Source organism: Salarias fasciatus, chromosome 18 (assembly GCF_902148845.1).
Source record: "Salarias fasciatus chromosome 18, fSalaFa1.1, whole genome shotgun sequence".
Taxonomy (NCBI): domain Eukaryota; kingdom Metazoa; phylum Chordata; class Actinopteri; order Blenniiformes; family Blenniidae; genus Salarias; species Salarias fasciatus.
Window position 1 is genome coordinate 12,264,028 of NC_043762.1, and position 14,915 is coordinate 12,278,942.

Genomic DNA, 14,915 nt, shown 5'->3' on the forward strand with positions numbered 1-14,915 from the left:
GTAGGGAGAGACAGAGAGAGGGGCGGCGCGTAACCGGGCGGCCGGGGCTCTTTTTGTTTTTGTGTGTCGGACTGGATGGGAGGGAGCAGCAGCCTCAGTACCAGGCGCAGCTCTCCCTCAGCACGGACCGGGTAGAGAGACAGAAGGAGGAGGAGGAAGGAGGCTGCTGCTGCTGCCGCCGCCGCGACGCGCCGCGACCACCACAACCACCGCCGCCGCCGCTACCGCCGCCTGTGTCGCACACGGATCTTTCTCTTAATCCGCCCACAAGGATATTCCCTGGTTCTGTATTTTTTTTTTTTTTTTTGGTTGTTGTTCTTTCTTCCCTTCTAACGGATTCCGGGTGGGATTAAAAGCGGTCGTAGCCATGTACGCGCTGCACGAGGGTCTGCTGCTGCCGCTGGTGGTCCTGGCCGGACTGCAGGTAATTGTGCGTCTTTTTTTTTTTTTTTCCTCCCGTTTGTTCGTTTCCAGCGCACTCCACCGCCGGACACTTTGCGTTGTTTCCAGCCGGAGCTAAAAATCGTCTCCTGCCGTGATCGTGTGTGTGTGTGCGTGTGGATGGGGGGGTGAAATCGGTTGAAAACGAGCAACAAAAAAAGCGAGCGAATCATGCGTGCGTAATGCTTCCGAGCACCGCGAGCTTTACGCACAGTAATTAATTAACGGATTCCGAAGACTCGCTGCTGCTGGATCTTCATTGTGTTCAAGTTGTGGGCGACACAGGCCCACATTAACCTAGTTATCACCTGGTTCTCTTTAGTTGTGTGTGTATGTAGATTGCTGCAGCGTGTCCTCTCCTCCTGGCGACTTAATTGCTTCTGATTTTTTTTTGGAAAAAAAAGTCTTTATGAGGGATGATGCAGTGAAAAGTAGCCTTCAGAACACTATTGAGGTTGTCTTCACTACAACGAGCGATCCGAGTCTTAAAGGATGGAAACCCTTGAGTGAATGTGTGTGTGGATATAATTTATTTCCCTCACTATATGGCCACTTTATAAAAATCGGTCCCTTGTTGCTGCAGCCCTGCAGCTCGTTCAAGCCCATTTTGTAAGAGCTTTTTTTTTATTCATGAATCTTGTTTTTTTTTCTGTTTTTTTTTTTATTCCTGCATAGTGGATTGGTATTTGCGTGAACAGTTTTATGCATAAATGCACATCCTGCTGCTGGAGTGTGCAGGACTTGCAGCTTTGCTCCCTCCCCCCACTCTGCAAAGCAGTTTTCCATTTAAATTCCTCTGATTAAGAATGGCAAGTGGCACGGACACACTCACAATGCTCTTTTTCAGCAGGACTCCTCTCTTTCTTTCTCTCTGGCTCACTCCGGTTTTTTTTTTTTTTTTTTTTTTTTCACATTCTCTTTAAGAGAGTGCATGCAGAGAAATAAAGAGGGCCAGGCCTGCGTGTGGATCAATGCTGAGGCTGTGTGATGATGGAGAGCATTCGGTTGATTTTCCTTTAGAGTTACGACCTGTTTGTGGTTTTTGTTCTTCATACTGTCAGCGTTTGCTTCCTTTTCTGGTAAATCCTCGCTGTGCTTGAAGCAGCCCCACTGATTCATGCTGCTCTTGTCACTGCCTTGCAACTTCCCAGTCACTCTCTCTGCACAGATTGCTGCTTGACCCTTTATGCACAGTTTCACTAAACCAAGGAGAAAGGAAAGGGAGTGGGGTATTGATCAGGGCCAGCCTTGCAGACTCTTGGAGAAAATGCAGTTGTGTTTGGGGTGTTTATTCAGACGCTCACACCTAAATGTTTATTCCCTCCACTGTGGATTGTTGGCATTTACTTTTTATTCCCTTGTTCCTGCACTTCAAAGTGAGTGTTTGTCCACAGTCCTGTTGATCAGAGGGCTTGAGCCGAAACCATTGGCCATTGCCCCCCTGTGCATGGGCCTCCCTCGCCCGGGGAGTGGAAGGGGGGGACAAATGGACCTTGTTCTTGCCTAGCCGTGCTTTTTGGCTAATGCTTAACCCTTTTGGCCTCATTATCCTAATTGCGGTGCCTGCTATAAAAACAACAGATGCTTTTGTACAACTGTGGGGACTTCAGAACGTGACCAAGAGAGGTTTTTTTTGTAAGGGGTGGAATTTTGAAGGTTGATTTATGACTCATTGTCCCCCCCCCTCTTCCCATCACAGATTGCAGCAGAGGGCAGGGCCGCCCCGCCATGCAGGCCAGGCTTCTCTGAAGATGTATACACGGTTGTGGTGCCAGATATCACAGAGAAAGGACAGCCCCTTTTCAACGGTGAGTGCTGAAATATTTGCAGTGCTGTTTGGTGCCTGTTATGTCTGTGTTTGATTGAGTGTGTGTCTGTGTGTGTGTGTGTGTGTGTGTGTGTGTGTGTTGGGGGGGGTCAGTGCATGCACGCCAGCTGTGCGTGCTTGCCTCCATGTGTTACATTTCAGAAAGGATGGGAACAAGGCCCACATATTTAAACAATTAGCTTCGGTGCAGTCGTGTGGTATTGTGAGTCATGTTGTTCGCCTTGTAAACCCCCTGAAATGTGGTTCAGCTTTACACAGCTCCTGTCCATTCTGCTTACATGCTTTTTTTTTTTTTTTTCCTTCTCTCAGGCTGAAAAGTTTGACCGACTTTTCTCCAGATTGCTATACTCAGATTGTGATGACGCTGTTTTCTCTGGACTGGTTAGAAGGAGCTAAACTTTGGTGATTGCACTGTGCATTTTGTTGCAGTGACTAAAAATCAATTACACAGAGATTTGAACACTCGCGCATCTTAAATTGAGCAAATAATCGTGCCATTTAACATCCTGTGCTTGGTGCTAGCGTGCTGAATTATTTCCATTATCTCGTGCCGTTGTTTGACTGCACGGATTTGAGATATGAGACATTTCTGCCTGTTGCTTTAAAACACTTGTACGCCTAAAGGTTCCTGCTGGAATTATGTGGTTATGTTCCCAATTGCTGTGTTACGCTGCTAAATCCTCTCAATGAGAGTAATAACTGCAATTTGAATATCTCTTCAAATGTTTTGTTGCCGCAATAGTCCTTCTGTTAGAACCCAAACTGTTGTAGATTTTTCTTCGACGTTTGAAGTTGGTGTGATGGGATGGGAAAAAAAACAAACAAAAAAACGTGAGAGAAACATTTTTTTTTTAAGCAGTAGTCCATTACTTTGCAGCAGCCATGACCAATGCGGCTTCTTTGGAGTTTAATATTGGCAAAAAAATGAGGATGCAGCTACCGTGAAATGGTACGCAGGTCTGCAGACGGTAATAAAAAGTGGAATATATCACCAGCGTGCCATTAGAGAGGGTTAGAGCCTGGAGGTCACTCCGAGCAGAAAACATTCTCACTTGTGTTGGATTTCACAGTGTGCGCCTAAAAGTTGCACGCTGCCGTTGGTTTGGGAGGAGGAGGAAGAGGAGGAGGAGGAGGAGGCGGTGGGTAATGACAAGAGCAAAGGAGAGAGTGCTCAGATGGGAGGGTGCAGATTTCACTGGGCTCCACCTTGTGCACAAGTTTCCGTTTGATCCCTCAGGTGATGGATTTCCCTCTGTTGGCTTGTGGATGAGCCGTGACCGGGGGTAATCAGGTTCTCTTTTGTGGCCCCCCCCCCCCCGCCCTTCTCCCACCGTCCTCCTCCCACCGTCCTCCTTCACCTCCTCTCCATTTTGCCCCTCCCCTCTCCTCAGTGAGTTCTTGCTCTGGAGAGTTCCTGGACAGAAAGGGGCACTCCGGTGTCATTGTGATGCAGCCGAGCTCAGCAGCGTGGGATGATGCTAATGAAACTGCATTCTCTAATGAAAAAATCTCCTGTGGCATGTGTTGAAAGACAAAGCCCCCACAGTGTGGAGAGTGAAGTTTCTCAACTCTGTGCTCTCACCATGCTGGTTCAGATGATTGTTTCCAGCCAGAAGCTTTGAGCTGATGCTTCTTTAGCTGCATGCGGCAGGCTCGTGCTTTGCATTTCCTTGCATTTCATTAACTTTGCCAATTGTGTCTCTGAAAGGTGGGGAAGCCTTAAGCCTGCCTGCAAAGTGTGGAAGTGTCACCACTGCAGCAAATCAGCCACCAAGTCCCTTTATTGTTGTTGCTTCTGCATTGTACAGCGAGAAAAGATTGTGGGTTTAAATGGTGCAAAAAATACAACAGCTGAAAAATGGATGGATTTGTAAACATATGCATTGACGGTTTTGCTCATATCCTGTTGCTGCTAACAGGTTTTGGCATGCATGCTTGTCCTACCCTGAACTCCCACACCATTTATGATATCTGAAAGGTTGAAAAACAAGAACAAAGCAAAAACAAAATTCAGCTTTGCACTCTCATACTATTCAATATGTTCGCTCCTGTGCAGCCATCCAGCTGTGGACAAGGTTTTTTGCATTTCACGTTTACACTACAGCGTTTTGAAGCGATGCAAGTTTCCACAGAAATGGCAGAAATGTTGAAAACCATATAGTTTTCATGTAGGGCCACTAGTGAGTGCTGTTGGTCGTTTCTGTAGTAAAACCACACATGTGAGCAGAGAACAATACTAGGGACTGATCATTTTTAAATCTGACGGCCGATAAGAGATCAATATCGATGCAGGAACATCTCTCTGCCTGGAGTTGCTGCTCTGCTTCCAGCATTGTCCCGCCCACAGCATCATCTGATTGGCTACACTCGGAGCCGACAGGGCAAACAACCTATCAGGAGTGAAAGGTGCATGCACATAGATAAATACAGAGCCATAGATATATTTGCATAGAGAAGAGCGAAGACACTTTGTCAGTGAAATTGACTCTGAAAGAAGAGATGAGTCTAGTGACTGGCAGATTCATCATGCAAGTGCTGAATTATGCTTTCCACATGGATGTGATGACCCATAACACAGTAAATCAAAACCAGCATTATGGAAAAAGTCCCGCTAGCTTCATGCTAACTTGGTTGGGAAAATTCATTGACATGCTAACAGTTAGCACAATAGGCACAGAACTTGCGAGAACAAATTAAACTGAGAAATGTTTCACTTACTAACTGTAAAATACAAACGCTAATTATTTCAATACTAACAGACATATATTTCCGTCACGGTGAAAAAAAATTTAATACTCTAAAAATTCTGCTGTTAGCCTACAAAACACAAACAGGAAGTAGCTACGGAAGGCTGACAGGCTTTATACTCAGAGCTGTATAGTGGATAGTGTAGTCTTTGTCCTATTCAAAATTGTGACACCAATATTTTCACTTTTATTGCAAATGAATATCGGCTGTAAATATTGGCTATCGGCCTCCCTGACTACCGATAATCGGTATCTGCCCTGAAAAAAACCATATCTGTCTATCTCTAAACAATAGACTATAAGCAGTAACAAACATTCGTATGGACAGATGAACAAGTTGGATTGTTAACATGGTGACTCTTAACTGTAAAACTACCGAGTCCCAGGAGAATGTGGATTGGAAATGAGGATGCTCTTGAGACAAATATAGTTGTTGGGCAACTAGAACAGCGTTACTCAAATCCGGGCCTCGTTGGCCGGTGTTCTCCATGTCTCTCCCAGTTGCTGCACACCTGATTACAGTACGGATCTCGTTACTGGGCTTCTTTACAAGCTCCATGAAGACATCAGTATTGGAGTGAGGTGTTTTGAAGCAGCTGAAAGATGCAGGACTCTGGCCTTGTAGGCCTGGGTTTGAGTAGTCCTGGTCTAGAACAAGCCTTTGCTACGACCTTTGTGCACATATGCACCAGCAGCATTTCAGAAAAGATACATTTTCGCCATTTGCATGGTTTTTCTAGAAGTACCACCTACGGATGTCCCAATACAACTTTTTCACTTCCGATACGATACCGATATTGGTCCGATACGATATCAGCGCGAATCATACATACTTCCATTGCTTATTTTGTAGTGTGGAATGTTGGAAAAGGCTTGATCAAGTGATGTTACACAGAGAACAACAGTCAGCAACAGTAGGTATGAGAAAAATTGACCCATTTATTATTAACCAATTGGTTGCAAAAATTTTAACCTTCAACATAATACCTGGAGTGCTCTACAGTTGAATAAAATTAAAAAAAATAAATTCGAAGACGCTCAGAAATAACCTAAATAACTCCAATAAAAACAAATTATGCTTTTAAAGTGCAAACAATTCAATTCAAGTCCACTTCAGTTATTTTTTACTGTCAGAAGTGCTGGAGCGGAAAATGGACTGCTTAACGGAGCGCTTATTTCAGAGATTTTAGATGCAATCCGATAAAATCCGATACTCGTTTTTTGGTTGATATCGGACCGATATCCGATATCGATATCAGATCATGACACCCCTAGTACCACCTTGGGAGGTGGTTTTAACAAGTTGTTTTCATTGGCACCAGTCACCATTGTCATCTAGACACCCAAAATGAAATGGAAGTTTTGCATTTCTGCTTGAAAACATGTGAACAGAGCCTTAAAGGTTCTAAAAACAACCAAGAGACAAGAGTTTTGCTCTGATATTGATTCTGTAATACAACTGTCCAGTCATGGACAAGGAACAACAGTATGATTAAAAAAAAAAAAACACCAAGTAAGATTGAAGGTAAAAGGTGCAGAAGTTCTTACTCTATGCTATTAAACATCCTCTGCTTTGTGCTGGTGTGTTAAATTATTTCCACTGCCTTGTGCGATTGTTGAGCATTGCTGCACATGCTGAAGGGTTCCTGCTGGAGTTGTGTGGTTATGTCCCCAGTTGCGCTGCTAAATCCACTCAATGAGAGTAATAACGGCAATTTAAATGTCTTTCCGTTTAAATTACTGTTGCTCTTTTATCTGATGTCCTTTGAATTTTTTTTTTTTCTCCGCCCATATCTCCCCACCCCGGCTATATATCTCCATCAAACTCTTCATCACTGCTTCTCTCTCGGCTTTGTTTGCAGATATGAAAGCAGATCTGTGTAATGCTATCATCTGTTTGTGTAAGGTGTCAGTAATGTGACCCCTGAGCTCCTATTATATTGCATTTTAACCCTCCCCGTTATGTGTCTGGCGCAGCGGGGGGCGGGCCGTTAAAATATCCTCTCACAGCTAATTGCAGCGTTGCTTTTGTTGCTGATTGCAGAGAATCCGCATCCCGAGGCCCGTAAAACCTGGAAATGGTGGCAGTTCACATGTAAACGGCTGACATTGTATGCACCCCAAATTAAAGACATCCTGTGGATTTGATTATGGTAATTGTGGCCAGACGGTTAACATTAGCTGGTTAGCGGTAAGATTTAATCGCCTTCTTAGTGGCTTAAACGAGATTTTAACTGTTGGCGTCCCGAGTGACGCCCCATTGAGTCCCAATAGATTTGTTGAAATGAATTTCTTCAAAGTTGCGCGCAGCGAAGAGCCAGGAAGGACGATCATTGTTCTGTGAGGGGGCTCCTGTCCAGTGATCCATTGAGGAGAGGTTACGCTTATTGTTTGCAGATGCAAAAACCACGTCTGGCTGCGGAGGTCACCCAGTGTCCCCGGGGGCCCCGTGACATTGCTTTCCGAGCCGGAATATTTGCTCGCCGGCCTGATAGCGAGCGGAGAGAAATGACCAAACATTATTATCATGCCGTCATACGGAAGAAAGCTGCTGAAGTCTTTAAACATTTGGGCCTGGAGGCTTCCTCTTATCTTGTTTAGCTGTTTGATTAAGTGACTTGTTTTACGAAATTGCATTTAATTTCAGGTGGGCTGCGGCTGCGGGTGGTTTGCCCCTGGGTGTCTAATGGATTTCTGGTGGCTTTGGAGGGCTGACACACATTGTGCAGGTTTTTTTTTTTTTTTTTCCTCCTCCCTCTTCATGCAGCCTTTAAAGCCGGGTTGCAGTGTGAGTCAGTCAGAGCATTATTCAGCAGAGGTTTCCCCTCCCTAAAAACTGGGTTAATGAAAAGCCCAAAAGCTTAATTGAGCTTAATACACTCTCTTATGCTGCTGTTCTGCCGTCCCTACCCCCAACCTTGAATCCTGCTTTCTTTTTTCTCCCCTGCACCCCTCAGACCAGACTTTTACTTATTTTCCAGACAATTATGCGAGCCCCGGTGATGAAAGAGAAGCATGTTTATAGGCGGCCTCGGCCTCGGTTCAAGTGCTTTAAAGGAGACAGTGTGGAGAGTGGGAGGGGGCTGAGACGGCTCCACAGATGATTCGGGGGAGGGATTTACAGTTGACCAGTTTGATAAAGTGATTGAAACAATTAGTGTCAACGTCAGCAGCGAGAACATCAGTGGAGAGGCCGCCTCGGTCTAAAAATACCGCGGGAGTTTGCAGCTAATCTGTCATTAAGAGTAATAACCCGTCATCGCCGGGGCGAAAACCTCCTTAAACAAACCGAGGTTCAACCTCCCCGACGAGGAATAACACCGCAGAAGCCCGACGTGTTGCGCCGACACGACGCAGTCCGATGTTTTTCTGTTTCTCCGCGCTCTGTTGAGGTTCGTGTTGCTCTTGAATCCAGCTGGGGCCACTCATATGTGTTTAAGGGGCCCCCGCGTTTTGGCGAGCCGTGACCCTGCTCGACCCTCTCCTGTAAACTAGGCTAAGGACTCGGCAACACGCTCCGGATCCCTTCCCTCCCCTCCCTCCGCTCTCTGATTGGGAGCGAGGCTGGTGGCTCTGGTTGGGGGGGGGGGGGTTTCTGGTGAGGTACACATGGATGAAAGAGCAGCCAGAGAGGTCGCGACCCCTCACCGGAGGGGGGCCCACAAATGCATGGTACCTTCACCTTCTGTTATCCTGACCTCGCTCATCACTTAGAAAAACAAACAAAGCCCGGGCCGGTCGGGCTGTTTGCTTCGTCTCCTCCCAGCCACACGTTGGACACTTCATATGGTTTAGTTAAAACAGCCTCGGCGACAGTTTTCCGACCTGAAGCCAACCGTGTTCCTGCTGTTACCGTCGTTATTTTATTTATTTTTTTCCTTCACATGAGACGTGCATTGACTCCAGTGCCTGTGCTTGAATAATTCAATTGTCAAACACGGCGACTTTCGGATTCCCTCTAAAGAAAAATATCCATACGTACGGAGGAGTGCATTAGATGAAAAAAAAAAATTAACAAACAGGAGACACTTTGAAGAGCTGCCTTTATAACGGCGTGGCAGCTGCGGCGCGCTTCACATATTCCCTTTGTCGCTGTGGGACTTCAACAGCAACCCCGTGACCGTCTTTCTGTTTGCTTGAGCTGAAATTCAAACTCCCCCGCTTTTAAAGCCGATGCAGCACTTTTACTGTAGGTTCCTTTGAAAGATCAGTCTGCCCCCCCCCCCCACGACCGCCCGCCCCCTCCCTCCGTCGCTCTTTTTTTTTTTTTTTTTTCTGTAAGTGGATCAATGAATTCAGGGTCTTTGTTTGCCGAGATCAATATGTTGTAATGAAGCCTGCGCTCCAATTCCCAGCTAAAGATTCACTGGCAGCGACTAGAATTTGTTTTATTCTTTATTGTTACCAACCGGCATAAATTTGTTTTCATCTCACTTTCACTCCACTTGTTTCGCTGGCCTAGATAACCGCCGCATGTGGCGACGACGGATTGAATCTCGCATGGATTGTAACCTTTTCCGCGGTGCCTACGATGTGGCGTCGGAGCAGAATTCTGGGAGTCCTGTTTGGTAACAACGCTCCAGCCGTTTGTCGGGGGGGGTCGTCGCCGCTCTGTTGCAGCTCCTGAGGGTATATATCGTAAAAATGAAATAATAATAATGTTAGCGTACTACAGCGAGTGCACCCATCTGTGGTTAAATTGTGTGTGCTTTTCCGAGCCTGCCGGGGCGGCACGACCGTGCAGGACATATTTTATTTGTGTCTGACCTTTTTAGGCTTTTAAACCAAACCTGGGGCAGGCCGAATATTATCCCAGCATATTTAGAGGCTTTTTTTTTTTTTCCTACAAGTGCTATTAGTGTGATCCAGTTTGAGGAGTGAGACCTGTCTCTGCAGTCGTCTCTTTACACTGGTTTCTAACATGGTGCTAGTGTTGTGGTCAAAACCAGATCATACCAGACCGGGTCGGAACCAAGACCTTGAGAATGTGGCTTCAGTCACTTCTCAAGTAGTCCAGCATGCGAGAGAGATTCAAGGACTTTCTCCTGAATGAACTTGAGTCAGTTCAGTGTCCCGGCTGTTGTCTTTTGATTGTAACAATATTGTGAATAATTGGAACTCTGCGACTTAAAAAAAAAAAATGCATAGAGGAAAGGACATCCTTTTTAATTCTGAGAAAATATTGTAGCATTAAACATCTCCAAGACAAGATGGATTTCTGATTTCCAACGGCAACTGGAATCCACTGGAATCACATGCAGTGTTGTAATGCCATTCTTTTTATATATACAGTTGAAAATTCATTGTTTTTATCTTTATTTGGGAAGTGCTAGCACTGGAAAATCTTCCCTGTTGGCTGCCATATTATTGTCGGACAGGCAATGTTATAATTAGCTGGAAGACTACAACTAACTTTTCTGAAGATATGGCGGTCTGCCTCATAAATAAAGTATGGAGACAAGCGCAACACCACACTGTAAAACAAATCTCCAAGTTTACAAAACAGATTTCCTGGAGGCAGCCATATTTGTTTCTAACTTACAATATTGTGATTATTCAGACTGATACAGAAACAAATAATACTCTCAAGGCCTGCTGGAAAGCATACTGTTGACTTTGCTCATGAAGTTACAATATCCTGTGAATAGATTACAGTGTCTAATGTTCATTTGTAAACTCAGAAAGACCTGGTGTTTTCCAAACTTGCAGGAGTTTGATCAAGGCGAATGTGACAGTGTGTTTTTTTTCTGAGCAGCTGACGGTGCTTCGACGCGACTGGAACACATCATTAGTAGCTTCTCATCACTTCATGCTCTTATCTCCGTTATCAGCCGCAGGCCTCCTGCCCTCTGCTGCTGGCGCCTGACCACATGCCTGTGACTCCGGGCCATAGTTAAGGTGTGTGTGTCTATGTGTGTGTGTGTGTGTGTGTGTGTGTGTGTGTGTGTGTGTGTGTGTGTCTTTGTGTGGGGGTGTTTGTCCTTGGCTTATAATTAGCTTCTATCTCGGAGAGCTTTTGATGGCGGTGGGCAAATTTACTGGTGACGGATCTCCACATCTGTGTTGCCGCAACGGCTGTCAGCGCAGGATTAGACTGGAAAACTAGCACTACCATTTCACTGATGCTACATGGATGGCGAGGATTAGCATTTAGCGTGCTTGTTTGTAGCTTGTTTTTCTTTTTCCATATTAAAATGTCTGCTCTGATCCACCGGGAGAGCTTTGAAAAACAACCCCCCCCCCCCCCCCACTGTGTTGCCCCTTCACACAGCCATGTGAAGGTTAAGAGGGGGTTTATAGGTTATTTGATTCTACTGCACACCTGGGCTCCTCCAGCTCTGACCCTGTATTGCAGAGGTTTTAAATTTGATGTCTGCACTTTCATCTAAAAGACTGTCAAAAGAAAAGGAAAAAAAAAAAAAAGATTTATTTATTCTCGGAAATCAATCTCTCCACTACACAGCCGCTCAGGACATGAAAAGGTATTATGTGTTTTGACCGCGTATGCACGGGAAGGATTTAAACGCAACAATACATGCACGTATATCCCTGTCGTCAACTGCATATTAAAGAAGGCGTGGGCTCTCAGTGCTTTGTGCTGTGGCTTTGATGGCTTTTATTTAATGTGAAGAACACCCAGTCGGTGCAGAGTACGACCCCACTATGTAATGAGGTCGTATATAAATAGCTGTATTGACCTGACTTTCTGCATATATGCCTCCTTTATATCTAGGCTGGTGTTATTTTTCACAATGCTGGAACCAGTGCAGAAGAGAAAATGCCAGCTTGCACTTAGAGGACGATACATCAGCACTGCGGAGTGAATTGTTTACTTTTTCAAGGACTGATTTGTGGATTTTGACGCCATTTTTCTTCCCTTGGACACCCGTTTTTTTTTTTTTTTTGTTTTGTTTAAATATATTCAGTGGGTCTGACAGAGCAAACAAGCCCATATCTCTGTCACAGTTCCTGTCCCCGCGGAGACGGCTCAGATTGTAGCGTTCCTCCAGCGGTTTATTGTGCAATAACCGTGTTGGATTTTGCCCACAGTTTCTCTCGGCTTGTTTGGTCTCATTATGTTGAGCTCGACGAGAGCGCGGAGAGTTGTGCCCTCACGCTTTGCATTGGCAGGCATGTGAATGGAAGCCACTCCCATCTCTCCCTCTCGCTTGTCAAATCTTTTGTTCGCTGGTCCAATACATTAAGCTTTTTTTTTTTTTTTTTTTTTTTCTTTTCCATCCCTCACCCACACAGGGACAGGAGTGCATTCACCAGTTGCCCAGTTGTGGACTCAGCAGGATTTACCTGTCTCACGTATTTGCGGGTTTGGGTTTGGGGGGGGGTGCGCAGACGGCATCCAGACAACAGTGTCTTTGTGTGCAGGGTCAAACAAGAAAGCCAATACTCAAACGAAAACATTAATGAGACAGTTTGTGTGGAAAAAATGCGCGGAATGGGCGCAGTGTTTAGCCCTCTCTGACACACATATGAGCTCGCATGCTGCGCTGGAGAGGCGGCGCGCACGGTGCACGTTATTATTCCTCTGACAACAAAAGGGGAAATATGAAGCTCGGACGGCGCTAATTGACCCAGATACTGTGACCGTGTCGGCAAAGGCCGATATCCTGCCTGGGAAGAGGCGTCGACCCTCCGCAGGCCACGCCGGCCATTGTGTCCCGGCGCTGGCTTCAATTTCAACGCACCAGCGCTTCTCTGGACTGTAGCCCTCCGATGACTTGCTAGGTTGCATCTCGTGACATTCCTGCAGAGATCGTTTTTTTTTTTTTTTTTTTTGGATCCAGCCCTCTCTCTCTCGCTCTCTCACCCTCTCTCCCTCCCTCCCCCCTCGTGCCGGCTTTAAGATGGAGGAGCTCCCTCGGCTCTGCACACAATGATTGATGTGTCTTAATTGGGTAATGCAAGGACAGAAGTGTAGCATTTATTCTCCCCATCTACAAGTGAGTTTGTTTCTTGGAGTGACCTTGCTCGCTTCGCGGCTTCTGTTATGAGTGTGATTTGTGACTTTTAGTGCTGTGGGTAATATTTTTGACTGATGGCCGTCAGAGGTTTTCATAGTTCCTCCAGACTTTTCTCCTTTATCCTCACACACCTTTTTTTTTTTTTTTCTTTTTTTTAGAGGCGTCGTTCATGGGGTTTATAGTAAACACATGGTGGCTTCTGGTCCTGATTTTGATGGGCGGTGTGGATTTCTGCTCCCCACCCTCACACTTTAAACCGCCGGCTCATCAGATAAGCATATGTAGCGCACCATATTACTTGTCCCAAGTGATCTAGTGTTTCTCGGCCTTGCTGACACCGGTGTCTGCCATCGCCGCGGATATTATGATTGACCCGCAGCAATTTCTGGCCTCCATTGGAGCGCGCACCATGGCAGCCAGCAACGTATCGCTTCGTTGTCTGAGTTTATATTATCTCTTCCTCCGTCGATATTTACTGAGGCATTAAAGGGCGTGCAGCATGTCGCCGCTTTATTTCCTGTTGCGCTGCCTCCTCAGCAGGACCGGCGCCCGGAGGAGGTGGAGGAAGCCAACGCTACGCGAAACCAGAGCTGCTCATTTGGACAAGAGTGTCACATGAAAGATGCAACAGTTAGGGGACCGAAGAAGAAAAACATATGGTGCAGCAGCTTTAATGTGATTTTGATTTGAATTCCACCTCTTGTAAACGACTTTCAGCCTCGGGTTTCAGCGCAGGCAACTGTTTCTCTGAGTAGGAGCTGCCACAAACTGCTAAATCAAGAGTCTTTCAAATTTTAGGGCTCATATTTATTGTTACTGTCTGCCCTTATATTTAGAAAATGATGACTAAACAAAAAAGTGCAGTCAAGTATATTTCCATGCCTATGAAAGAATTTTAAATATGAAAGAAAACTGATAAATCGTAATCGGGCTACAAAATTATGTGATGACGCAAGGAGCTTTATCTGTTTTAATGGGGGTCAGAGGGCAAACGTTCCTTCAAAAGCTCAAATAACAAAAAAATGATCAAAAAGAAGAGCTAAATCTTGCGCACACAGTTAAAGATCGTCAACAAAAGTGTTTGTTTTATTAATCACAGGTTGATTTACATCTCAATACTGTACAGTAATAAGTACACTCAATAAGACAGGATTATGGAAAATCTTATGTTTACCGCAGCTATAATGTAGTGCAGACAGTTTCACTGTAAACCACAAAGGATCATGGGTAAAAACAGCATCACTGCTGCAGATTACAGTTGTGCTGCAGTGCATCCAGTATATTACTGTATTTATCAACAGGATTATGGGAAGAATTTGGGTTGCTGCAATAAAAAGCCGCTCTGAGGCAGTATATAGAGTATTTTACAGTGAACTGCAGAGGATTATGGGACAACGCAGGTTAGTACTGTAGAAGACGGCTTTACTGTTGTGTATCGATGTGTTACTGTGTAGGATTATGGGAAGATTTAGGGTTACTACTGAGAATAGCAGCTGTGCTAGAGAACATGACTGTAAATATATATAAAAAAGAAAACGGAAAAAGTAGGCACAAATGAGATAATGTTAGGAGCGCTGTATGTGCAAACATGTTTCCATGCACAGTGCATGGAGGAATCGTTTATTACAGTGGGATAAGTGATGTATCAGAGAGAGAGCTTTGGGGAAAACTGACCAATTGGAATATTTTGCTGCCAGTTATTGGCAAATGAAATAAAAACAGAAATGTAACACTATTATTTGATCATCTGTTTTCGTTAAAGTTCCTTTCCACTTTTTCTCCCTTATTTATGTTTTTAATGACTCTCTCATTACTTTAGCAGGAGCTCGGCACAATAAAGTGTAGAACTTACCACAGACAACGTGCATAATGATTGACATCTTTCAAAAGGACATTTTTTCATCTATTTTTCAAGTCTTG

At 45.0% G+C, this 14,915-nt stretch overlaps 1 protein-coding gene across 1 annotated transcript in view; it reads left to right on the forward strand.

Moving 5' to 3' along the window:
* Window positions 1–323: 323 nt before the first annotated feature.
* The window catches only part of cdh2 (cadherin 2, type 1, N-cadherin (neuronal)), an 80,973-nt gene continuing 66,381 nt past the window's right edge, over window positions 324–14,915 (forward strand). Inside the window, exons 1-2 of the mRNA XM_030115289.1 lie at window positions 324–424; window positions 2,141–2,249. Coding sequence (XP_029971149.1) covers window positions 368–424; window positions 2,141–2,249 — 166 coding nt within the window. The 5' untranslated portion in view covers window positions 324–367. The remainder of the gene's footprint in view (window positions 425–2,140; window positions 2,250–14,915) is intronic.